This window comes from Oreochromis aureus, linkage group 9, assembly GCF_013358895.1.
Source record: "Oreochromis aureus strain Israel breed Guangdong linkage group 9, ZZ_aureus, whole genome shotgun sequence".
NCBI lineage: Eukaryota > Metazoa > Chordata > Actinopteri > Cichliformes > Cichlidae > Oreochromis > Oreochromis aureus.
The window spans coordinates 19,744,524-19,770,767 of record NC_052950.1 but is presented as its reverse complement, the minus strand read 5'-3'; the positions used below and the strand labels follow the sequence as shown (position 1 = coordinate 19,770,767).

At 43.7% G+C, this 26,244-nt stretch overlaps 1 protein-coding gene across 2 annotated transcripts; it reads left to right on the top strand.

Annotated features, from left to right (window-relative positions):
• The first annotated feature begins 73 nt into the window (after positions 1 to 73).
• dipk2ab (divergent protein kinase domain 2Ab) lies at positions 74 to 25,865 on the top strand. Of its 2 annotated transcripts, none has more exons than XM_031732505.2 (4): positions 74 to 447; positions 6,692 to 7,578; positions 19,546 to 19,849; positions 23,391 to 25,865. In XM_031732505.2, the coding sequence occupies exons 2-4, from the start codon at positions 6,925 to 6,927 to the stop codon at positions 23,735 to 23,737; spliced, it is 1,305 nt and encodes a 434-aa protein (XP_031588365.1). In that variant the 5' UTR covers positions 74 to 447; positions 6,692 to 6,924; the 3' UTR covers positions 23,738 to 25,865. The 2 variants fall into 2 exon arrangements, with proteins under 2 accessions (XP_031588365.1, XP_031588364.1); XM_031732504.2 differs by having other exon boundaries at positions 398 to 535.
• Positions 25,866 to 26,244: the final 379 nt, after the last annotated feature.

The following is a 26,244-nucleotide window of genomic DNA, read 5'->3' as shown; positions in this document are numbered from 1 at the left end:
GCTTAGCAACCGTGCCCGTAAACAGAGAACGGTTGTCGTAAAGAGTAAAGAGGCTGGTGTTGAAAAGAGTCGAACAGAACCCATTGTGGTGTTGGAGAGGAGTGAGCAGCTGCCTGAGAGAACAAGAAAAGAGGCAATACCCCGACCGCAGACGGGACTCGCAACACGCGGACAGATATGGACGTTAATTCACCGCACGGACGTTGTTATCCTTTGTGAAGAGGACTCCGTCGTCCAGTCGGAATCATCCGGTATACGAAGAGTTAAGGACTCGACAGCTCAACTGTTTATTTCAGCGGCTAGCAGGCTAGCTGGCTAGATACCTAAGAGCTAGAAATTGGAAGCCCGTTTGAGTGTGCTTGATAGAGATCTTCGTCGAGCTTTGAAGAAGCTGCTTTCGGCTGAGATACAATCGCCGGTGTTTTAAAGTCCCCTCTCGTCCGCCTCGTAAGTAGCCGCAACTTTGAAGAATGATATCAGCTGAGCGCTAACCATTTCACTACTACAAAGCCGGAGAGGGGGGAAAAAGTCACAGGTTTGTTTCACAGTTGTTTCTTCTCTTTGCAGTCCGTGCTGCCTTTCAACTCGTTTTCTGTTTTGATTTGTTTTTTATTTAAAGCGAGAGCAGGTAAATTGTGCATTGCAGAAGTCGCTCACACGTCTATTTTTGAGCAGTTCAATTAAGCAAAAAAAACAAAAAAAAACCCCTAAAAGCAATAAAAACTCAGATTTTTTTTTATATTACTAAGAGGATGCATAACAGTTCGAGTGTCCGTCATGTGACCTTAGATTAAGCAAAGATAATTAAAACAAAAAAGGGAAGAAAAAAAAACCTCAGCGCTTTTTAAAAACAAACTCTTATCAGATGCCCACATCCACTGTGCGGTGACAGGAAGCATATTATTACCACTATTACTGCTGGTGGTGTCATTTTAGTTGCAGCGGAACTGTGTTTTGAGTCTAAGCATAGGTGGTTAGTATGTTTCCCTCTAATTACACGCTGTTTTTAATCTTTTCGTTATTTGCCTTGCATTAGAGAATATAGCAAAGCTCTTATGCACAACTTGATGTAGAATCAAAAAAGGGGAAAAAGCATAATGGGGGAAAAAATGGATGAGAACGGATACACTGTAGTGAAGAAATCATACTAAATTACAGCAACAACGCTGGTGTCCAGGAGGTATCATGTTTGCCGGAGGCGCTATTAACGTTTTAGTATTTATTTAACAAAACATTGCTTCCCCCCCCCGATTCTCACCCCTTAATTTCCCACTGTAGTTTCAGGTTATTTAAAACACTTCATCTCAACAGGTTTGCTTTGGATTCGCCTTCCTTTTGGCAAAAACACAACAGGTTGAGGCTGTTTCTTTTTTTCCATCAAGCCTAAAAGCACCTCAAATATAAGCTTAACTCTGAGAGGATTTAAAAAACAAAAAAACAGATGAATAGATCTGACCATGAGATTTCTGTGGCATAGTAATAATTGCACTTTCTTTGAAAACTGCTGCCCTTGATTCCTTCAAAGGAAAAACAGATTAACACAAGAGTTTTAGTGTTTGGTTCCACACAAAGCTCATAATAAGTCCTATGGAATTTCTCTTTACAGTCTAATGAATAGAATGGGCTGCTTAGAATTAATTTTTCTATATCGGGAGACTAATTGCGGAGCCTTTCTGCTAGGTTCGTTGACGAGGGAACTATGAAAATAGCCTGATACACTTAAGGCGTTCTGCTGGTGGTTGATTTGAATGTTTTTGAGTGCTCGGCAGGGGAACGTCTCGTAATTGCAGTCTAAAAGCTCCCACAGCAGCAGTATATTTTTGTTTTTGACCTCCAGACTTGCCAAATCAGTCTCAGATAAAGTAACTTGTAGAGCAGACGGAGAAACAGACAAAGGTGGGAGAATGAATGTTTTTAAGGTAATCGATTTCATTTCCTCCCCATCCAAACGCATTTCCCGATTGTTTAAACTGCAGCTCATTTTGACAGCTTGTTTTAATCATTTCACTCAGCTGACATGTTTGCCTTGCAGTAGCATTAACATGGGATTCAGATTCATGCCAACTTCTCAAACTTTTCCAGAGAGATCCTGGGTTGTGCAACCATGCAGCTGTTTAAATTAAACAGAAAAGGGAGAAGCTGTTTTCACTTGGGGAATCCAGAGTAGGTCTTCGCAGTGTGTTCTTAACAGCTGCGTCATTTTGGCGCAAAGCAGATACTATTGATATTCTCATTAAAACCCTCCTCGTGTTTGGTTTGGGCCAGAGATGAATGGACTAATGTTCATTGTGGGGATGCTGCTAATTGGTACTTATAATCCAAGGACTCAATTTTCCATTAGGCGTGCGAATGTTACTGTCATTTGTATCTATCCATCACTGTCTATGTGTTTGCTGTACTGAGGCAATCCGGCTGCGGCTGAATGTTTTTGTGATCAAACATCATTGACTCCCACGGTCGATAATCCTGGCAACAGTAGTTCCTCTCTCCAGCTAGAACCACACATTGCAAAGCAAGTGAGGTAGCGGTGGCAGTGGTGGCGGCAGTGGTGGTGGTGAGGGGCAGAGGTGGCTTTTTTTTTCCCCTCCAGCTTTGAGTAAGGATTCGGGGTAATGCCAGCGGTCCTGCAGGTAGACGCTCTCGCGTGTGTGTTTGTGTGCAACCATTCAGAGATGGAGAAGTGCTGCTCTGTATTCAAGTGATCTATTTCCAGTCATTTCAATCACAAGAGCAATAACTCAAAGCTTCTCTCTTCTTGCTGGCCGCTAGTTATACATCAGTTATATCTTTTTTTTTTTCCCCTCTCTATTTTACCGACTTCTCCACTGTATTTCAGTCCTTTTCCCCACTTCCCACTGTGCACTCTCTTTTGCATTTCCATTGGAATTAATCAAGCATGTTCTTGTGTGGCTTGACTTCATTATATCATAATGAAGTTTAGCCTCAGGTGCAGTCAAGAAATGGGTTAGCCGGAGAGTAGCCTTGCCCTTGCACACCATTATCTGAAGCTGGTTCTTACACAATGAGCTGTAGGAAAGATTATTCAAGAAAGAAATTTCCTTTTCAATCCCCTCCTCTTTATCTGAGTTTTTCTTTTAAAATCTAAGTTTAATAAAAGTTGAAATATTAGAATATTACCATGTCATCTTCCTCTGTCTCAACCTTTGTCATTCTGTTTTAAGCCAACATGGGGCCTATTGCTTCATCTTGTGCCTTTTCAGTCCCAGTAATGAGCCATTTTGCGGCTCTTAACATCTGCCAAACTTGGAACATTTTGAATGCGAGACTCATCTTCCATGCATGAGGAGTCAGGCATCCTTTGATTTGCCCTCTTTTCTTTGCTTCTCTTTCGAAGCGCTCACCGCTATACTTTGTAGACTGAGTACGCTGAAAAACTTTCTTAGCCCACTTTTGGCAGCGGCCCTGTATCATGAGAAGTAATTTGGTGCTTATTCTAAACAGAGTTTTTTTCCCCTCCTCTTGGTATTCTACATCCCTCCCATCTTTTGAAGAGGCACTGTGACGGTTGTCTGGTAGGAAAGGGGGGGTAATTTGAAACACAGTTTTCTGTGGGCACAATGAGGGAGCCCCAAAGAAAACACTGCTTTAAATTTCAATGCCCTTCAATAAAAACATCTGGCTTTAATTTAGAGCTTTAAGTGAACTTTACCCTCAGCAAGAACCTGAGTAGGCAACCTTGCCATAGAGCCCTATGCGGTCTGCCTTTCTCTCTCGCCACGTCCTCTTAAATAACTCCCATCATACCGCAATAGTCAGTGAGGGAGTTAAATAAATGGTTTTGCAGGTGTAAAATTCACGAGGAAGCAGTCTAGTGGGGTAATTACCAGCGAAAGAGATCCCCGTCTTAAATTGCTATGTCATTCTCCCAATAAAGCTGAATGTTTTCATCTTATTCCCACTATTACTGTGCGTGTAGCAGCAGCAGGTTATAAAAAAACTCAAATCCAGTAGCATTTCAAACTGCACACACTCATGCGCAATGCTAATCGTGACACGCTATAAACCCATAGATGGCCGATTTGTGTGTTTCATTGACAATAATTTGAGCGTTAAAGTTGTCTTTCATTAAGAGGAAGAAAATGATCCTTTCGCATTGTGTGATTACTAACATAATGCAGGTAATGCTCCATAGGTAATTGTGGTCTAACGCTTTTTCTGGCAAGGAATGCGAAGCTATGTATCCTCTTCACGCCGGCTGCCAGCTTGTGCTTCTCATTACTCGGCGCTGTCCAGGTCTTGTTCAGGGCTTGTTTAAGCTTGCCCCGGCTCTCTGTTTCTTACTCTCACGGACGAAGAGGTGAAACACTTCTTGGCCTCGCTGAGGTTATGGTTCGTCCTCTCTGAGCCCTTAGCTCATCCTAGATAAATTTCATATCTGCTCCCAAGATCTTGCAGTCACGTCAGTGTCGTGGCTGCCTGTGTCAGATGCTAAATGGCACTTGAATCGAGATTTTATAACAACGGGAAATTCAGTTTTCCCCTCAAGCAATCGGCTTTCTCTCACTCCCTGTAGTAAAAGGCATAGACATGAATCCTTTTGTCAAAGACACCCCAGTGTGGGCCTACTTTACTTATGTATTTATCCCCCACTATTCAGAGTGCTAATTTCAGATGCTGTCTAGAAATAAATTGGAGGAAAAAAAGAAACAGTTTCTGTTCTGCTTTTTTTTCTCGCTTCTGAGTTATCTTGAGATAATGTGAGAATCAGCAGCACTCGCAATATATTCACGAAGTGCTCTCTAGATGATTCCAGCCAAATATTACCATCATTAAGGATGCACCATTTGTTAATTTGAGGCCAATAGTAAGTCTAATGTTTAAAATAACAATTTAGCCAAAGGTCACTCCAGATACAGATGTTTTGTCATTGTGCGTCTCTGTAGCTATACTTTATCCCTTTTGTGCCAGGCAATGATGGCCTTCCTGCTTTTTATTTCACAATATCTTTAAGAGTCCAACTTCAGTAATACGAGTTAATGAAAAGCTGAATAAGGCACACAGTGAAAGTGGTTGATACTGATTATTGTCTGATAAATCAGTGCATCTCCAACTTTCAGTGTAATGTGTGGTAATAGATTAATTTTTAAAAAATGCCATCATAGGACTTAAAATCATTGCATTTTAAGCTTGATTTAAAGGTTTTTACCCATGTAGAAAATGTGGCTGTAAAGTTTCTCAGTAACTCATTATCTCACTCTTTATTTATGTCAGGAAACAAAAATCATATCCTTATTGCTGTGTTGAGTCACGTTGCGCGTGTTGTGGCGAGAATGGGGGGAAAAAAATGCTCGAATAACATTTTTCTTTGCCTTTTAAAAACATGCAGTGTGGCACTCTGTAGTTCCCTATTTGGATATGGTCTATTTTTACATTAGGCAACTTGGCCTGATCAGCTCGAGGTATTTCCAGACAGAGGTGTGGGGTAAAAGCTTCTCCATTCGGCTCTTATCTGGCGTGCTGCAGGCCCACGTTTCTCACAGCCGCCGCTTTCTCGGTTGCTTTTAGCCCGCGTGTCCTACCAGATCTCAGCCTCTTCGATCTAAAAGCAAGGGAACCCATCGACACGCAAACTAATCACACTACTGTGCCTGCTCGTTAGCCATGCCCTCTCAAGTCAGCTGTCCTAATAGGCATGCCCTAATGAGCTCTAATTGAGGATGGCTAATTTGCATGGTCTGAGTCATTGTATTTCTTAAAGCGACTTAAAATACTTACTGCCTAAAAGCTGGATTTGGGAGGGGGGGCTCTAACATGGTTTCATCGTGGACAGATTTTAGTGGGGCTTGTGGGGTTTTTCTAAGTGCTTTGTTCTCTCACTGTGATCCCAGATTTTTTTTCTTCTACAGATAGGGCTTGCCATCCCCCTTCTTGGCTAAAATTAATAATCTCAGTAGAAATATTCAGATTCATTTTTTTCCCCCTCTCGACCAGAAACGTTATTTTAGCGACAGCAGCCATTTTCAAAGAAACAACATCAAAGCGTGATTAAAACGAAGCAGGGCAGCTCTGATCAAAGGTTAAACTTTGCACGGTGTGACTCTCATCACAATGCAAACCGAGATTCCTCCATCTGAAGCAAGAGAAACAAAATCAAGATTCCTGAGCTTAGAAGTAACCGTTGAGGTATTCAGATGGCAAGTTATTCTGCAGTGCATCTTAGAAAAAGTGATGGATACTTTTATAGGTGCAGAGGGAGGCCCACTGAGGGACTCTTCCTGTGAATGCAGGACATTTTATTTTAATACTTGCCGACGACGTTTTACATTTCCCCTTAATTTGATCACTGACACTTTATTTTCCCTTTTTATTTATTTTTCTTATACTTGGGAGTATACAAGAAATGATTTCCCAAAGAGAACACACTCAAACAGGCACAGGCAGGTTTATTGCATTGGCTGTGGGCCATCTCATTTCTGCTCAAAAAGTAATGAAATCTCTCAAATGACCCAAGCAATTCAAATTTGTGCGACTATTTCATATTCCAGAGAAGCTGCATTTTGTTTTACAAGGTGGGATCACATGTAACGATTTAGGGTGAGAAGGAAATTAAATCAACTTTTTTCCACTGTTACTTAAGGCAAGACGCTGGATTTTTGGTATTATAAGGTGTAGCTTTTATATTTTCCCTCATGTAATGATTTTTTCCGTCTCTTTCTCTGCTTGATTTCAGGACTGCTGGCCCAAGTTTACATACAAACTGCAGAGAGAACATGATGCACTGGCTACTGCCAAAGTCTGGCACAGTGCAGCTGTGCCAACCTCGCCCCTGTCTGCCGCTTTAGAAGGTTCCCCTTTGCACCATGACGGAGAGGCATTGAGGTTAGCTCCCTGACGATCATCTCAATACCTCTCCTCCTCCTCCTCCCCTGTCCCTCAACACCCCACTCCTGACCCATCCACATCATGCTGCGCTTCCTGCCTCTCAAACTTGGCCGCCTGTACCGCTGTCTAAAGCTCCTGTTGGTGGTGGGATTGTTTGTCATCTTGTTGATGAACACCCACAACCTGTTCGCGTCCTTCCAGAAGAATGAGCTCACGGACAGACGATTCATCAACCTCAACAAGTGTCCCGCCTGCTTTGGCACCAGCTGGTGCCGCAAGTTCATGAACGGCCAGGTTTCCTTCGAGACCTGGGGTCGCCTGCGGTTTCTAGACGTTTTCAATGTCAAGAATGTTTACTTCGCGCAGTACGGAGAGCCCAGGGAGGGCACTCGCCGCGTGGTGCTCAAACGGCTCGGCTCCAACCAGGAGCTGGCCGAGATAGACCAGAAAATCTGCAAGAGGGCCACAGGCAGGCCACGATGTGACCTCATCCAGGCAATGTACAAGACTGAATTTGCCCGAATCAACGGCGATGTTCGACTGCTCACTCCAGATGTGGTAGAGGGCTGGTCAGACTTGGTGCACTGCCCCTCTCAAAGACTGCTGGACCGTGTGGTCCGCAGGTACGCCGAAACCAAGGACTCTGGCAGCTTCCTGCTAAAGAACCTCAAGGACACAGAAAGAATGCAGCTGCTCATGACGCTGGCATTTAACCCGGAACCACTCGTATTACAGGTACTGTGTCTACATTTGAACTTCTTAAAATCTGGGTGTTTACAGGGTATAAAGCAGTCTTAGAGCTGATAGGGTTGTTGTTTTTTGTTTTGGTTTTAAATCATGCTCGACAAATACACGCTTCGAGGAAAATATTGCATCTGGATAAAGATGCACAGATCATCTGACAAAGACCTCCTTGTCAGATGATCCGTGGCGGCAGCTGGTTTCAGAGCAGATGATAAAACGCGGCTCCTGGATTACTCCCGGAGATTCAGAATATCAGTGCAACAGCGTGTTGGCCCACAAAGCCCCCACTAAATTACAGGGCGGGAATCCTTTTCCTTCCTCTTGCCTAGATCTGAGACAGGCTATCAAGTCCTCCCTAAACTCAAGGCTACTTCAAGACTGTATGCCGGCTATTTGGAGCAAGAATATTCTTCTGCTTAGAATGGAGAAGGGTTTAAGAGCTGTGGCCTCTGAGAGGAAAAAAAAGCGATTTTTGGCTGGCGGCAGTGCTGCATATTTAACACCATATGTAGGGCAGTTTTAAATTATTCAAGGATGCATCTGTAAATGGTCCAAGTTGTTTTTAATTTTAATATAAGTCTATGTCCACTGGATTGTCATCATTTGTGTGTGACTGGAACGGAGCAGTCTCTGCAGGGCTGCTAAACTGTATCAATGCCAGTATTCTTGATCCTTAATTCATCCTGCAAAATATTTTTAACTTGTGTTTTTCTGTGTGAATTTCAGTGTTGCTATAAGAAAAAACAATTTTAAGAAATTGTTTTATTTTATCTATGAATTTTTTAAAAAGAAGACTTTGGGATGTGTACTGTTTAGTTTTGATGAAAATGCAACAGGACGCTTTGTTGTGATAGAACCGGTACAGGAAAGATTAGGACATTCTTGATTTTGACGCATTTTAACCAAACAAACGGTTCATCTTGCCGAAATGAAAAGGATGCATTGAGAGAAAAAGTTTAAGGTCTAGCTTTGACACCAGGTTAGGAGAAAAATCCCGACCCACCTTTATTCAGTCATCCTGATGTCAAAGCAGCCGTATTCCTCTGCATCCGCATCCTTTTCACTCGCTGATTAACAGGCGGCCAATCAATTCCAATTTGTGTTTGGCATTGAGGGTCTCATGAGGGGACAGAACAACAATGGTCTTGGCCCGTGTAGACATTCAATAACTTGTTATGACCTCCACCACTAGCTCCCCCCCGCCTCACTGTCCCCCACATGTGGTACAGGACACCTCCAGGCATTTCAGAGGACAAAAGGCGGGATCAGCTTTTTAGTCTGGTCAATCTATAAAATCTGATTAGCTTTGTGCAGTCGCTCAACCCTCCCCCTCTCTTCCTTTCTCCCCTATTCTCACAACATCCCTTTTTTTCTTTCTATGGCATCCTCCCCTACTTTTTCATCCCACTTGTGCAGACAATTCCTTCACTTCAGTTATATTTCAGTTCGGAGGCATAGGGAATCACCCACCCCCCCACCACGGCCTTATTCTTATCTTGGACACACAGTTTAAGACATCACGCACAAACACATCATGCACTCACATTGTCCACAGCTCCTTCCACTTCCCGCTCCGTGCAGACTTTGCATGTTTACAAGGACTCATGAATTGTTGATCTCACCCTGAACTTGTGACCTGTAGGTAAAAGAAGGAACCGTTGGGTCTCTGCTCGCGCAAGGCCGCAGGATAACAGATGGTGCGCGCGGATTGCCGGGATAGATAACGCACAAAGAAATGTGCGAGACGTCTCAGAGACTCGCAGATCTTGAGTACTTTGACTGTTCGTCAGCATCACTAACCTCAAAAGATGAGAAAATTTGCTGTGAGACTGAAAGGGCCCTATACACAAGGTTGGGCAGCAGCAGACCATAAAGAATTAATAGCGTCTATAGAGATTGAACAGAAGACGTGCTGTACTACAACACCTTGGTCTACCTATTTTCTTTTTCTTTATTTTTTGCTAGAGGTTTGAGCTGCTGTGTGGGGACAGGCTTTAACAGAAGATATAGAGGAATGTGGGCCGAGTTTTATGACTCGTTATTTAATCTAACCTGGGCCTTTTTTTCAACTATTTATTACTCTGCCTTCTTGTCAGGTCATGAGTGATGCTTTATTTTGCCTGGTTGTAGTTAAACACCTCTCCAGTAAGTTGAATAAAGGAAACTCTCACTCATTTTATAATTCAAGTTTGCTATATTTAGTGTAAATAATTTCCTTTTGTCATCGGCTAGCAGTGTTGTGGTTTAGGGATTTTTTTTTTTTTTTCCGCTTTTTATTTCTTTTTCCTTTCTCCCTCCTCTGGCTTTATACAGTTGAATAATGCGAATAACATTTCTGCTGTCTGCTCAGCGAGCTGCACTCTCTCTTAGAAAGGCTTCTGTTTCCAGTCTTTTGAAGCCACAGGCAGTAAATCGGCCCTGATTCACTATGAGAAACCAGACCTTCTTTGTCAGTGGGAAACAATCTGCTGTGTTGTTTTGGGTCTGGCCAACAATGTGTTTTCTGTGTTCTCGGTGTCTGAGTGCACACTTGTGTACTGCACGCACACACACCACCCCCACTTTTCTGTCACGTGGAAGACAATTTGGCTTTGGGGAATAAATATTTTTGGAAGACAAAAATGACGACAGCCAAACAAGAAAAAAAATCCTTGTGCAATGAGAGTCGTCTTATCCAGTTTCATCCGTTTTTCCCTCATTTCCTCTTAGCGGTGCAGTTCAAGTTACCGTGGAAAGGTTTCTCTTTTACTTTGATAAATCTGCTTGTTCAAGGGGTTGTCTCTTTGCCAAGCGGCGGAATTACATGATGCTGTTTAATTTTTACCTCTTATTCAACAATAACTCGGTTTGCGTGAGAAGCGAGTAATTCATTTTCTCATTTCCGTGGCTCGAATCTTACTTGCCATCCTTGCCGTCTCTCCTGCGGCTAGATGACTCACCGATTCATCAGGTGATGGTTGTGTTTGATGGAGTACATCTGGCCCAACCTTAAATTAGTACAATTTAGCCTAGTCCTCGCTTCCAAATCATTAAGCTTAGCGAGTTTGCCAGAAGCATGTGACTGTACTCGCACCCTTTTTGGTCCTCAGCCCCGTCTTGCTCAGTGGAGCTGAGAATAGGATGTGACAGGCCTGTGGGTTAACTCAGTCAGTGGCGCTCTCATCTCCTCTAAACTCAAATCTGTGCACTCCCAGACACCCCACCTCTCAGCTCTCTCTGCCTCTTTTTCTATTACAGTCTCTCCCCACCTTTCGCAGATCCACCGACTCATTCAACACCCCACCTGACAAGGAGACGCGCTCCTCTCACGTAACACTGTATTTTTTTTCCCCCCCAAGAACTCTGACACTGATGCTAAATCAGAGGATAGATTACATGGATGACCTTATCTCCTGTTCTTCCTAACAGTTTTGACAGCAACATTTTAATGCAAATATGGAAGGAAACATTCACAGCTCTCTGAGCAAACACACCAGTAGCTTGTTTGAATCTTTAAAAAATGGAGGGGGGGGTGCCTCTTTGGTATGCTGCTGATTAATGAAGCTCTGCATAATCCATTACAATGTTCCGTCACTTCAGGAAGCTAAGCCAAAATAAACAGTGTGTGTTTGGGGTTTTTCCTGGCACAACGTGAGGCAAATGTGGTACCTCAGCTGCGACCTGCAGAACCTCGATTTATTTTTGTGTTGGTAACATAAATTTAAATCCCTCAGTTTAAATGACTATAACTGTAAATTTAAAATGGTGGTGTGGTTTTCAAACGTGCTCCAAGAGTTTTGTGGGGGAGATTTTTTTTTTTTCGACTAATATGCACATAATTTTCCCATGTACCCTTATTTGTTACACAGAAGCAATTATTTTTACAGTTTGCTGTTGAAAAGAAATGAAACAAGGAGAAAATACGGGAGAAAATATTGAAGTTTATATAGACAGGTTGTTGTGATGTTTCGTGCAAATATCAAGAAAAAACAAGTAGAAAAACAGGTTTTCAGGATTTAAGTGGGTTGTAAAAAATATTTTCAATTTATGGAGGGAAAAAAATGTCCTTTTTGCAGCATATGCTTGCTCTGGCAAAGTATCGACAGAATTTAAGCCTTTATAATTTCCATGCAGGAAAACCCTTATGGTCTGGTTTTCTGGGTCATCGTGCCTCTTCACAAAGAGGATCAAAACCTGTTTTGTTTTTAGTTTTATTTATTTCTTTTCATTTAATCACACGCTGCACGCTATCGCAGCTTAAGTGAGAGCCTTCTGTCTCAAAGGCTGGCTCAGTGGCTGAGGTCGGCCAGTAAATAGTATTTAAGTTGGTAGTCTGTGATTAGTACCTTTGTTTTTGGGTCTTGGGGATTGTGACGCTCTTAGCACATAAGAGAGGAGGTTGTGTACGCCGCTTAACCCTCCTTCAACTGCTCCCAAACCCCCTTTCATTATTCTTATAGGCCTTTGTGTACAGACTGAATCCTGTTAGGATAAGACGGGTAGTTATCTGGGCTCGACTCCCCTCTTTTTGGCCGCCCTCGCTGGATGGAGGCCCTGGTGGAAAGGCGAGAAGAGAAGGAGGAGAGGAGCCGAGGGTTTGTCTGACTGTGTGTGTGCGTGTCGTACGAGCCAGAGCCTTGTGGTGTTTTCCTCTATTTGAATGAGCCAGACTGCTTGTGTTACCATAATCCTTTCTCTCTTTCTTCCTCTCTCCAAACACGCGCACACACACAAGTACACACAGACACACACACGCCTGACAGCTGTGTTTGGTTAGGTAAATGCCTGTGGCTAACCCCCTCCCATCCCACCCACTAGCTTCTTTTTTAGATTTGTCCCTCAACACCCCCATCCAAGCTTCCTACTGTTACAGTGTGCACCCCAGCCTATCTTATGCCCTGCTCCTGAAGATACAGTTCTGCAGTGCAGGAGACAGTCATTCACAACTCTCCCTGGACCCCTTAAGATAGCCAATATTGATCCGTAACAAGCAGCTCTTTACTATCCTCTGTCCCCTGGAGAGCCTGGGGCCTAATGTTAGCAAGAATATGCCTTTTAGCACATCAGTTTGCCTGCAGTAATAAAACTGCCCACTGCATTAAAGCAAAAGGCACTTGGTTCCTGTCAGAGAAATTATAAGAGGTTAGGGATATCTGTAGCATCTGTACAGTTTTGGCATTTCCACCCCTGCTAGTTCTAAAACTCACTGCATTTTAACTGCTCACTCTATGTAAAGGGAAATGTTCACAGGCACCTCTTTTAATGTTTGACTCTTTTTCTAGCATGTCCAATAAATGAATAAATATATATATGTATGTGTGTATATGTATATATGTGTATTTGCTCTTTGTAGAGGGGAATTCTCTTCATGCATCCTCTGGTCTGTAGAGAGGTTAGAGTGCAGGGGCAGTGACAGCAGTCTCCCTGCTCGGTATGCTTACATGGTTGCCCCTGAGATAATTGGCGCCTGCTCTGAAATATAGAACCCTTGATGTAGGCCTCAAACCCACAGCCTTCAGGTCTGAGGCCAAACTGTGTGGGCGGCAATACCACCTAGACTGAGTGAACACTGCTGCCTATGACTTAATACATTCCTCATCTTCCAGCGGAGGGGATTTATGAGGTGACTCCATGTGCAGTGGCTCAGGTTCAGGTCGGCAAAGGGTTTCAGCTATCAGTAAGCGGCGGAGTGTGTACTAGCAACCCCGAGCTGTGCCGTCCTGTGCACTCATTCCTCATCCTGCTCTCATTCTCTCTGCAGAGCAAAGGCCTGCAGAACTCAAAGAGCCAGCTAACCCATTTCTATCAAGACTTGAAGTAGCTCACTGAATCATGCGCATAGTCTTTCTGCCCTGTACAAGCCAATTCTGCGTGATCTGATCGGTTATTGTACTTGATGTCTTGGTTTTGTTTGCTCATATGAGCCTAGTGTCTTTTTTTTTTGTTCTCCCACTTGGCACAAGCAGTCCTCTGAATGTATAAAAACTGAAAGATTTCTGATATTCATAAGGCTGTTCATACACTTGTCTAGACAGACATTATTTTTCATTTAAAAATCAATAAAAGGCTGTCATAGCATATATAATAAGATATTAAACCAGTAATATGAACATCATCCATTGTCAGACGAAGCCATGGGAATGGGAAAGGAGTACTCAAACATAAAGAAGGAAATTACCAAACCCTACCTGTAATATATTGGCCTAGTTTTCAGTGTTTCCTGCAGAACTGCATGGTATTTCTGGAGGTATCAAGACAGTGGCGCTCCCATGATTTCAAATCCACCACTTTTGATTGCATCTGGTGACATGTAGAGCTAGTGGCACTAGCTCTACATGTTGCACTCCCAACCCCCTAACCTTAACTCAGTCACCAGCCTCAGTTCAAGAAAGTGTAGTTGGTCTGTTTGACTGCAGAATAAGACAAGAGGCAGCTGATTGAGATCAAGGACTGCTCGACAGTAGCAAAATAAGAGTGAGGGAAAAATCTATAACATTTTTTCAGACAAAATCAAAAATAAAAACTAATTCCAACTATACTTGGGTGGCCACAGCAAGTATAGTCTTATGAGTGGGGAAACAAAGACTTGTGTGACGCATTAAACCCAATCAGAGATTAGTTGTCTTTGTTATCCTTCACAAAGGTATCACTTTTTGGCCGTCTGTCCAAGAAACAGCCAGATCAGCATTTTTCCCAAAGCCGCCTTTTATAAGGGTTCTGAATGGTGGAGTTGTACACCAGTGGATGTGGATGTTCCCCAAGACTGCTGCCAGTGGTACGTGCTGTAACTTTGCAGCCTTTGAACCATACGCCTGGATAAAGAAAGAGGTCAGGCCTATTCTAAATTCAGAGATCTACACAGTTGGCTTGTCTCAACCAGCAGACATGCATGCACTAATCAGGGTGGTGCCGTGACTAGGCAGTTCCTGGATCCGATGTCCGGAACATGCGGGATCATTGCCCTGTATTGCAGGTTTAGGGGGTGGAACAAAGGGAGAGAGGGAGGGGAAACTAGGTTAGCAGGAAATGCAGCAGCGGGAGACTAGCGACACGGAAAAGAAGTTGCACCATGTGTGCTAGGATGAGGCTGGTTCCCCTGTGGTGTCTGAGCTCTCACTGCAGACTAACTGACTGGATTTTAAACATAAATGGCCAGCAAAATGCCAGACGGGGCTCGCCACACATCCTCCAGACACACAAGGTCAACAGGAGAGCTGCACAGAAAAGCAATGTTTTTTTGTTTGTTTTTTTTTCTTTTTTCCCAGGTCCAGCTTGGCAGCTCCTGCCTTTCAAGCCTTGCAAAACAGATGTGGCTCCTTCTTAACACTAATCCCCCCTGATAAACAGACTGAATAATGTTCATTTTGCAACACTGAGGTTCAAAGTTGTTGGTTTTTTTTCTGTCTCTCTTTCGTTGTATCTGACTGAATGTGTCTATTCGCCACGTGTCATCAACTTTACAGTTTGATCCCAGGACTCTTTACGAGTCTTGTCCTGGCTTGTTTGTTAAGAAACGGCGAGGTTTTGTCGAAGACAGAAAATGTCGAGAATTCACACCACGCCCCGCCTCAGGGCTTTAACAAGCTGCACACTTTGGTTGCAACTACTAATTTCCTTTACACAGAAAGTAGCTGTGGTTGCAAAGATGAAGGCAACTGCTTCCTTTTAAACTCAACTCTGTGTCCAACATATACGTGTGTGTGCGTGAATGTGTGTGTTTGATGGTCCAGTGTTCTCTGCGAGCCAGCCAAGGCAATATCTTGGGAGCCACTCATGTTTACTCGGCCCTTGAATAGAGGTTGTTATCAGCCCTGGTCACGTTGCGTATTCTCATTCACATGCACTCGGATGGCGTTTCACGTAGACACAAACACTCACACGCACACCCAAACAAGGAGCCTCTTTTTGAACGCTCTCTCACACGCACGCCCACGCCCTCCCCAAGTGGCCCTGTAGAAGGGCATGCCTTTGTCAGCAGATGTCAGGACGCAGGTGTGTGTTCCTGTGCCTCTCGCTCCATTCGTTTCATCCTCTTCTCCAGAGGCTGCCCATTTGTCTGTGGCCCTGTTACATTTCAGCCCAATCCAATCTACCCCCGAGAGAACGCCAGTGTGTCTGTTGTATTACAAGGGAGGGGGTGGAAAGCACAACAACCCCCCCAGTCACTGCTACGGTGGCGAATTGGCACAACCTTAAAGATTAGATTAGTCAGACTTGGGCCTAGAAGTCACTGTGAGGTCGCCTTTAATGAGAAGAGTCTGTTTTCCACCCTTGCTTTCATTGTCTCCCGAGCCCAGCTCATTATTTCTGTAACACGGCAAAAAATTTTTGCAGGGGAGGAAGGGGGGAAAAAAAAAAAAAGCATTGGGCTCCATGTTTTACAAGTTCAAGGTTTTGCTAAGCAGGAAATAAAAGGTTCTTATCCAGTGAAGGGAACAAGAAGTGATAAGACTTTAAAAAGCAGTAAAAGTTGCTGGGATGTGTCATTGGCAGTTTTGCACCCTCAGCATTTTTAAATAGCATAACATGATTGGGCGACGGCTGGTAAAATTCACTACCTGTGCAGTAACCCCACACACACACACACACACACACACACACACACACACACACACACACACACACACACACACACACACACACACACACACACACACACACACACACACACACACACACACACACACACACACCAGAGTACCTCCCAGGTCTGCTCAGAGACAGTGCAGTGGATGTAATATTAGGCTGGGCTTTCCAATTTATCCCCCCCTCCCCACTCAACGCCTCATTGCGGACGTTAATGACTTCTGCAGAGTAACCGTTTAAAGAGCGCTAAGGGAGAATGATTGGTGGGACACGTAGAGTATTTATCAAGCCTTGCAATAGGCGAGTTTGAATCCAAAGCTCAGGTGCCCACTCTCGTGTGCCTGCCCACGCTGTTCGGTAGTTCTCACTTTCAGACTTATTGTGTATAAAATTTAAATACAGGAAGCTCATAAAAATGGCACCGAGGTAATTGACGCAGCGCAGTGAGCCTTCCAGCACCGCGAACGAGCAACATCTATGTTAAGAACCACGAACGAGGGCCAGACAGACATGAAGGCGTTCTCATAACAGCCGTTGACAGTATATGAAAGTAGCCGTAGGGCATTCATCCTTCTCCTCCCTCCCATCAGCCATCCCCCCCATCTGCTGTCGCTCTACTTTTTCCTCCTATTCAGGGCTGTAACCTGACAACAAAGAGAGAGATGTGTTTAGCAGGCAGGTCTTTGCTGGTTTCTTCCTCCTGTCTACTGGAGCGTAGAAGTGAAAGACACTCTGTTTGTCTCTTCTGTTTGCTGTCTCCATCGTATTCTCTCTTTTCTCCGCTCTTGCTCTCAGGCTGCCCCCGCAACCCCACATCTCACCATCCACCCTGCAGGCGTGAGAGAGGGAGGCTGATGCTTGGCAAAGGAGGTTTTAGTCGTAATGTTGGACAGGGCAAGTTTTGTCATTGTGACAGAGAGCCGCTTAGGTTTGCAGCAACATAAAGGCTTGAATTTGGGTCAAAGGGAGGCGAGCCTAAGAAGGATATACCCCCTAACTGATCAAGCTTCAACTTAATCATTATATACCACCCTCAGAAATTAGAAAGCCATTTTAGATATTTAGCCTATTAAATCTCTAATCCTAATTCTCTTAGCCCAGTGGCCAATGGCATCTCAGTAGTCTGGGATTGTCTCCCCTCCAGCCAGTATTTGGGAATGCAGTCAGCCCACCATTATCATTCATTTCTGAGCATGTGATGGACTTCCTCTAATTTCTCTACTTGTCGCATTTGCTGTATCTAAAAGTCTAGACGAAGTTTATTGAGACACAGGCTTTTGGAGAAGTTTGTGTGAGTCATTGCCAAGTCTAGTGATGATGAGCACAGACAGACAGGCAGCAAGAAGCAAGTAGTGCTTCATGGACAGACTGTTGTCTGGCCCACGATTGATCGGGTCACCTCAGGGAAATGGGTTCGACCTACACTGCATGCAACTTATCATTGTCCTCCAGTCAAGCTTGTGGCTCTTTCTTAAAACTGATGGGAACAAGAGATACACCTAAGGTATAGATTTACGCCACTTAACAGACTGATAGGCTGGAAAAAGTTTGCTTCTGTCTGGATTTGTCGCATTGAGTCATCGCTGCTTTACTTGACTTTGTTGGGCTTAGAATTGCCTTGACTTCATTGCATCATGCACAGCATAGTTTGCAGAGTGTTCAAAATAAAACACCCCAAAAATAGTCAGTGGCACACAAGCAAAGCTGCAAATCGCACCATAGTCATCACCTGAATGCCTTTTGGGTTCCAGATCACTTGCATCCTCCCAGTGCCACAGTCTCCATGTGGCAGGAGTCCAGCTGCTGTCTTTGAGATAGCAGCTGCGTGGTGTGCGGGAGGAGGAGGATGGAGGGGGTTAAAATGTATGTCTTTAAATAATTTGTATTTCATTAAAGTTTAAAGAGTTGGGGCAGCCATGCATATTTAACCTCCCACCCTCATGACAGAAATTGAAAGCTGGTAAAGTATTGAATTACCTCGAGTGTAAAGTGAGATGCAACACTGATAGTAGTTCACACCTTACCTGCAGTGTCACAATGCGTTCCCTGCCTTATCGCAGGTGCGATTGGGTTTCAGAAAGGGAGGGCCACCGAGGCTGCTGTGAAAGACAAGTGCTCTCAATTCTCAGTCTGTGTCTGCGTGGTGGCTGCCTGCCAAAAACTGCAACCCAGGAGAGATTTGTTACATAGGAAATGCAGGCAATCATTAGGCTAGCATATGGCCAGGTGTTTATTATAAAAGATGGAGGCCTATGGCAGCAGGTTTATAGGGTGGAGGGCGTACCACTTGCAGAAATACCCATGTGTCTAGGGGGAAAAAAAACAAAACGAAAGAAAAACGGGGCTTTCATTCTATTATTTTCTATTAATTTGTCTGACCATTGTGGCAGCCTGCGACAATGAAATGGGCCCCAGAGAAAAGAAATGGATGCAGGGAAAGTGTGAGACACCAGAGCTCATGGAGGAAGATCGAAGCGGTAATGAGACTTAGAGATTCGAGTCCCCCAGCAGCTTGCAACATTTGCCAGATACAGCTGCTTCATGCCTAACTCATTTAAGTTTCATGTAAGTTTGTATGTGTACAACTGTCCACAGTTGTGTATGTGTTTGCCTGTACAAATGTGACCACTTGACTAGGCAGTTGCAGATGATAGGTCACACATGCATATTTGACCCCAGCAGAGGCAAATAAATCCAAGAGAGATTAGGCTCTAGTGCGCTAGTACCGCCTTCATCTGGTGGTATTACCTTATTATTAATCAGTTTAACCTATAATACACAGCGATTTCTTGTCAGCATGCCCAAGCTGCATTAACTCAGTTAGTCGACATCACACAGCAGTTTAAATCGCCCCACTGCTGCATCACAACACATAAGGCTTTCCTGCTAACTGCTGTTACCACAAATCATCTCCTATCAGTTCTCTGGAACCACTGAATATAGCGGCGTACATCAACTCATAGCTGTAGGGCTTTAACACAAACTGGCTTTTGCTTTTATTAAATTTAATCCGTTATACCCAGTGCTGGCTCTGTTTCACGTGATCCTTGGCAGATTTTCAGCTATTGTGCTTAGAATTGTGTATAAAACATTACCTCAGGCTGCACACAGAATCTTTGTGTTTGCTTTTTGGGATTTTTGTTTCGTCTGTCCGTGTTAAAGAAGCTGATTCGTGTGCAAGTTAAACAAATATTTTCTGACTATTTGAAAGTTCTTCCAATTCATGTGTTAACCTTTGCTGTTCAGAGCCACTGTTATTGTTTTGTTTTTGGGTTCTTCTTTTTCTGTCAGCCAACTCGACATTACACAGCCTGACTTCTTTTATCTTTTTTTTTTTTTTTTTTTTTTTTTTTAATAAACAGTCTTCCATGCTCATCTGTTTCTCCTTCCCAGAGCTTTCCGTCAGATGAAGGGTGGCCATTCGCCAAGTACCTGGGAGCATGTGGGCGCGTGGTAGCTGTCAACTACGTAGGTGAGGATCTGTGGAGCTTCTACAATGCGCCGTGGGAGAAGAGGGTAGACTTGGCACGCCAGCTGATGGACATTGCCGAGCAGCTCACCAACAATGACTTTGAGTTCGCCCTCTACCTGCTCGATGTCAGCTTTGACAACTTTGCGGTCGGCCCACGTGACGGAAAGGTCATCATTGTCGACGCCGAGAACGTTCTTGTGGCCGACAAAAGGCTCATCAAGCAGAGTGAGTGGCACTGCCTATAAATTTCCACACATTCGCTTTGTGTGTGTGCGTGCACAGATATGTATGTCCATAGGTCTGTGACTAATGCCTCACAGAGTCTGTCCCTCCAGTTGCCATGACAATAAGTCATTGTTCGTGAACATGTATGCATATCACACCTTTAAACACAACCACTTCACAAGAACTGCTGCTCATCTTTACAGGATGTTATTTACATTAGCACATAAAGCAACATGCAGAAATGATGGACCTGTCATTGATGCTTCTCTAAAGTTACGAAACCCCCCGATAAACCATTATTTTTATTTATAACATAATTACTCGTGAATCAGTCCTCCGTCTGAAAAGTTTTTCCGAAGCCCGAGTGTGATTTAAACGCTGTCCACAGTTTGTATTTTCTAGAAAACACTGCATTTGATGTCAGAACTATACCCGCAAACTGTAGCTTATGAGGAAGTGATGAAGGTTTGAGGAAAGGCCTCAAGGGACGCGCATGCTCGAAGCCTCCTCTCTTCTAAGAATATACACTCCTCCAGCACCCCTTCTGCCTCTAACACGCACGTCCCCATCAAAGCTAAGATCGTTCGGATAACGAGCCATCTCCGCTGCCCTAGTTTTTTTTTGCCTCTCAGAATAAACCTCATAACAAGGACAGAGATAGTTATACATCACACACTCAGTGCTGCGGTTTCCTACAATTCTGTCCCCCTTCTAGGGGCCACTACAGAGAGAGGCAAGGCCACCTAGTCAGGCTCTTAGATTTGTCCCTTCCTGCAGAAATCCTATTAAAGTGATAAACTGTTGTGTCGCTGGGTGTTGAGGTTCCACCATTATGCCCTGTGACAGATATGAGCTATTGTCTGTGTGCGTGTGTGTGAGAGAGAAGGAGAAAAGGGGGTGTGTATGCACTTTTTTAGCTGGAGGCGAAAGTATTGTGATGAATTTATCCTGAGATAAAGTGCCATTTTGCCAAATTACAAGATCTGACACCAGAAAACCGCAAATTGATGGACAACATGGGAAGGTACTCCAACATGCCCTGTTGTTTTTGCCCCTTGAGTTTTTCCTTCATTTGGTGCGTGATAATGTTGATATGTCAATGCACCACACTAAAGTGTGTATATTTACCTTGGTGCCAAAAGCTGCAATTTGCCACCCTGTCACAAGTAGTCCTTCTTGCAAGCCCTAAAGCACAATCCAGGTTGAGACTCCCTTTGTCTGGCCGACACATTTAGAGCTTGACATCTGAAGCTGCTTACCCTGGCTATTCAGAGTTTAAGCCTCAAGTTTATTTGCTTCTTGCATGTTTGCGCGCCTGGATCTCTTTATGTGCGTGCCAAGTGCCGGGGCGCAGCAGGACGGAGAGGGACGACAGCGATAATGAGTATTACGAGGTCAGTGCCATGTGTTGGACAGCGGTAGGAAATAGCCACGGTAACTTCCCAAGGCCCGACAAACAGAGAATTCAATCCCTACAATTAGAGCCTGAGATTGAAAGCGAGTGTGATGCGAATCTCATCAGTCTAAACTAAGGCCAATTGATTTGCAAATCAAACACGCAGAAAGCCATGTGCTGTTCCACCCTCTCATTAGGGGCATCCATATTGATGTGATGGGTTTCGGCGAGATAAAACGCATGCCATGTTGAAGTTGTGCTGTGCGCTGTGTTTGCACAGTCCAGTGGTGCGAAAGGAGCCATTCCCCATCATTGAGTTTATAGCATTTGAGGATGTTTTCACCCCTAGTGGCTTTTGGAAACACATGCTGTATAATGTAACGCACACTTCACTCACTCTTTCATTCTCCCTGACGCTCGCTGGCTTACACAAACACATGCAGCAGCACACACACACACCACCATTCTCGTTCTCTTACATTCAATAATGCACTCTAACGCAGGCATACATTGTTAAAACTGGCTCGTACTCTTGAATGCCACTAGTAAGGCCGCGCTAACAAGCATTTCAGGCCCAATGTCCCCTCTCAGTGCAGCCCAGTGAAGCCAGAGGTGTGAGGGGAATGTATACAAGTCAAGCCTGAGCTCCTTAACATGGAAGGTACCAGATATGCAGGAGACAAGTGAGGCTAGGCAGCCTACCTCATGTGCTGCTCTCCACTCATTTGAATTGGAAATTATTTAGTTTGTGTTGGAAATCTTCTGGCTTTGTTACACTCGCGCTTGCAGGAGGAGAGAACTGAAGGCATTGAGGTGCAAGTAAATAGACCTCGTAGTTCTTTTTAGCCTTTAGTTGAGTCTCAAAGTACTTTTTTTTTCTTTGCTGTGCTCATCTTTGTCCTTGAGAGCAAACCTATTGCTCTCTTCTTCTTTTTAGGTGTGTGTGTGTGTGGGGGGGGGGTAAAAGAACAGGACATTCTCCTGATGCCATCTGTCAATCAGTGCTGAGGTGTGATGCATGGCCAGCTCCGAAACATTAATTGCTTTCACCTCACCTTGCTGCTTTGGCGTGTATGTCTTTATATGTGTGCGCCTGCTTGCGGTATATGCATACACAGGCATATCCATCTTCATCACCCACACTGATTGAGGTTGATGTGCCCCTCCTCTTCGGGGGGCCACGGAGGCCCCTTGCTAACAGGGCAGAGTTGGATGTTTGATTGAGTTGTACTGATGAGCCAGAGGAGAAGTGCATTACATCGCTGATACACTGATTATGTGTTTGCATCCTCTGGGTCCAACCCCTCCCCCCTCCCCCTCCCCACCATGCTATTGATCTGGCTTTTAATGCACAAACCAATAGCTCTCTCATCATTCCAGGTTATTTTCTTGGCCCCCTTCTTTCCCAGCACAATCCTCTAAAGGGGGGGCGGAAGCAATGTGAAATGAGCTGGAGAAAGAATTTTATTTGCTCAATAAATCTGGAAAGTGGTTCATTTCTGTCAAATGAAACTGTAGATGAGTTGTTTGCCTCTGGGCTTTGAAAAAAGTATTTCGCGTTAGGGCCTGTGGGGTGTCAAAAGTGGCACCTTGGTCTTGTCAGCTTCTGCTGAGGCTGATTTCATGGGTAATAATTTGCACAAACTAAAAAAATAAATATTCTTCTTATTCTTCACGGTTAGATGCGGTGGAACAGTTGACTGTAATTACCAAAGTTTCAAGTTTTGTTTTTCTGTTTAGTTTCGAAAAACAGTTTGCTAAAAGAGAAATGCTCTTACTACACGAGGAAAGAATTCATCTAAAACTGCCTGCCTAGATCTGAGGGAGCTCTTTAGCAGAATACCCCGAATGCAAAGATTGAACCCTTTTTGCGTGACATACCCAACAACCCCCCCAGGTTTCCTGTTTGTGTATCACTCTCAATAAAGGTGTAAATGCTAAAAGATTAAAAATGCTCTTGATTTTATAGCTCCAGGAGTTTCTTAAAGGTTTGCAAGGCCTACATAACCCAGCCTCACTTCATTACATTCACCTGGGGAAAAACAAAGCTTATGATCCACTAGATGCTTTTTATCTGTTTTAACTAAATGCTGTTAGTACGTTTTCATAGCAGTGGATTCAATTTGTGTATCTGTTCTCTTGCAGATAAGCCGGAAAACTACGACGTGTGGTACGAGAGCCGGTTTGAGGAATGCGACAGGGAGGCCTGTCTGTCTTTCTCCAAGGACTCTCTTTGTTCCAGGGTCACTGTGGACCACAACTACTATGCCATATGTCAAAACCTGCTGTCACGGTATGCTACATGGCGGGGCACCACTGGAGGTCTCCTCCACGACCCGCCTGCCCACATAGCCAAAGATGGACAACTCAAGGCTCTGTTGGACGAGTGCACCAAACCCAAAAAACGTTGGGGCCGCTTTCAGGCAGCAAAGGAACTGCGCGAATACCTCACACAGCTAGCTGCCGCTTCCTCCTCTGCCATGGCCAGGTAATGAATGGAGTCGGCGTTAGCCTGACGCAACGAGAGACTGAATTCTGTACTTTTTATCTCTGGACTCTTGAGATCCTGGTTCTTGTTCATGATGTCATTTGTTCTCCTTTATGCTCTGGAGCTGGAAGGTGTTAGCTCTTGCATCAGGAAGGGTAAGAATCAAACTTCAAAGCTGATTTCTCAAAGCTGTAGCTTTTACCTTACTTTGCTCCTGTGTAAAAGAGGAATGTGGCGCTATAAAATTCTGGTTAGAACCAGGATGGAGAGGGAATCGAGGTAAATTCTCCCCTCCCAGAGTGGGCTGCCATCTCTGGGGGATGGGAAGATGAGAAAGGGCTCTGGTAAATGCATCCTTCACTGGACACAGGCTTACACAAACCAGAGCGTCCAAGCAGCCGCAGCAACATTACATAGCCCTGACCACGTCCATCCTCCTGCCATTCCTCAGTCCATCCGAACTGTTGTGTTTGATCGTAACACTTATTTCTCTTGTTTAAATTTGCTGTTCTTTTCAAAGCTGAATCCAAGTTTAAGTTTGTCTTTTATTTTTTCCTTCCTTTTTTGCTGTGCCATGGCTTTGCCCCCCCCTGTAGCGTTGCTGCAGAGAAGGTGGAAGTAGCATGAATCTGCCGTCTGGCAGCAGAAAAGGCCAGGCTGCATCAAGTTTAGAGGATAAACAGGAAGTTTGGAGTTTTCGTTTTCACGCAAGACGAAAGGAAAACCCTTGATGTCTGTCGAAGTATAATTTCCTGCTATTCCAAACAATCACTTGATCTCCAGGTTATAGAATTGATGCACTCATCCTGGACTGTTTTTTATTTTTTTTTTCCCCCCCCTGTCTTTCCCTTTTAATGGGACCAGTGAGAGCTTGAGACAGCTGTTTTTAGGAAAAAGAAGATACAAATTGGACATTGGTGGGTCTCTTGATGCAGATTTGCCTATACCAAAGAGGCTAGTTGTAATATTAGGAATTCTGAGCAGTACAGAGTTATATTTTTGGTTCCCCACCAGAGCTGTCCAGAAAAACTTTAATGTGTACACACATCTTATGTGAGCTGGCAGGCCTGCATACTGATTCTCCTCTACTAAGAACCAAAAGTCTAGGCAGATCTAAGGCATAAATTAGCCATATTAAATGTCACAAAACCCCCTCTGCTTTGTTAGCCTCTTGATAGGATAAATCTTTTTTTTTTTTTTCCAAACTTGATAAAAGTGAATAGTGGTGGCCTCTTCTTTCAGATTCTGTCTTTAACAATAATAAATAAAAAAAAAAAATCTGTAATTATAAATGAATTCTTCTGTGCTATGCTCCCACTAATGTTGAGTTCAGTAAGCTCCATCAAGCCAACAGTATAAAAAGCAATGAAGATAACCAAATTACTTCCTTGCTCCAGAAATGGCTTCTGACCTGCACTTTTTGAATCCCAGAAATGTCTGCTGAATATTTAAACACTCGGCACCACTTAGAGGTTGGGTTGATTTTACACTTGGTGGGCCAACAAATTAAAGCGTAATCACAAATGTAGGCTCAGCTGGTAATGCATTGTGAGAGATCTTACTTTAAAAAAAATCAAATAAACCCATCTCTGGCTCCATATGTTTTCTATGTCAACTGTTTTGATGTTGTGAATCAGATGCCCAGTGGAGTGTTGTGTAGCACAGTCAACAGACAGGCGAATAATCAAAAGTGAGCCACTCCACCTGTGGGGAAAGGAGAAAGCACAGCAGTTTTTGTTTGGTTTTTTTTTTTTGTTTGTTTGTTTTTGATTTGTTTGTTTATTTTTTGGCCTTCTCTGAGACCTGGAGAGCTGATGTGACCTTTTGCCAGTTTGGAAAAGCAATAAAGACAAGTTTGGCTAATGGATTTTTGTTTCTGAACCCCCTTCTCCTTTGTTGTGTCAGCTGTATTTCCGTTTCCCCGAGTCTGGAGGATGGTCAACTTGGAAGGATTTGTTCATGCGTAACTAACTGTCCTCTTTTTGTACTGTAATATTTTTTTTTCTTTTGAGTATTATATCAGCATTGTCTGATTTTTCCTGTGCCTTTCATTCAAAAGTTGTATTTACAACTTTTAGTGGGTTTAAATATTAAAATAAATGAAGATCTATATATAGATATATACACACTTATGCTCTGCGTGGCCTCTCTTTGATTCTGCCTTAATTTTCCTTTTATTATTTCCCATCTATTTATCTCGCAGGTGATTTGGCTGTGGCTCATATTGCCTTTTTAAAATTTGATTCTCTGTGGCACAGCTGGATATCGGTGTTTGCCAATTCCCTTTCCTTTTTTCTCGTTCCTCCTTCTTGGTTTTGATCTTTCATGTCTTCATCTTTCCTCTAATTTGGATTCCAACCAGAGTTCCTTTTGTTGTGCTCTCCACTCAACTGCGGATGCAAATCCTCGTCTTTTATCGACGTTTGAATAGATTGTTTTTGAAATAGTTTACCATAGCTACGGATTCTTTTGTGAAACGTTTATAAGGACGTTAGATTGCTCAAAATAAGC

What these genes read in the sequence shown, in the direction of transcription:
- dipk2ab (XM_031732505.2), top strand. Translation starts at nt 6,925, where the DNA reads ATGCTGCGCTTCCTGCCTCTCAAACTTGGCCGCCTGTACCGCTGTCTA. An exon ending in CGGAACCACTCGTATTACAG is followed by an intron (nt 7,579 to 19,545) that starts GTACTGTGTCTA and finishes TCTCCTTCCCAG; the next exon opens with AGCTTTCCGTCAGATGAAGG. An exon ending in CAAAAGGCTCATCAAGCAGA is followed by an intron (nt 19,850 to 23,390) that starts GTGAGTGGCACT and finishes GTTCTCTTGCAG; the next exon opens with ATAAGCCGGAAAACTACGAC.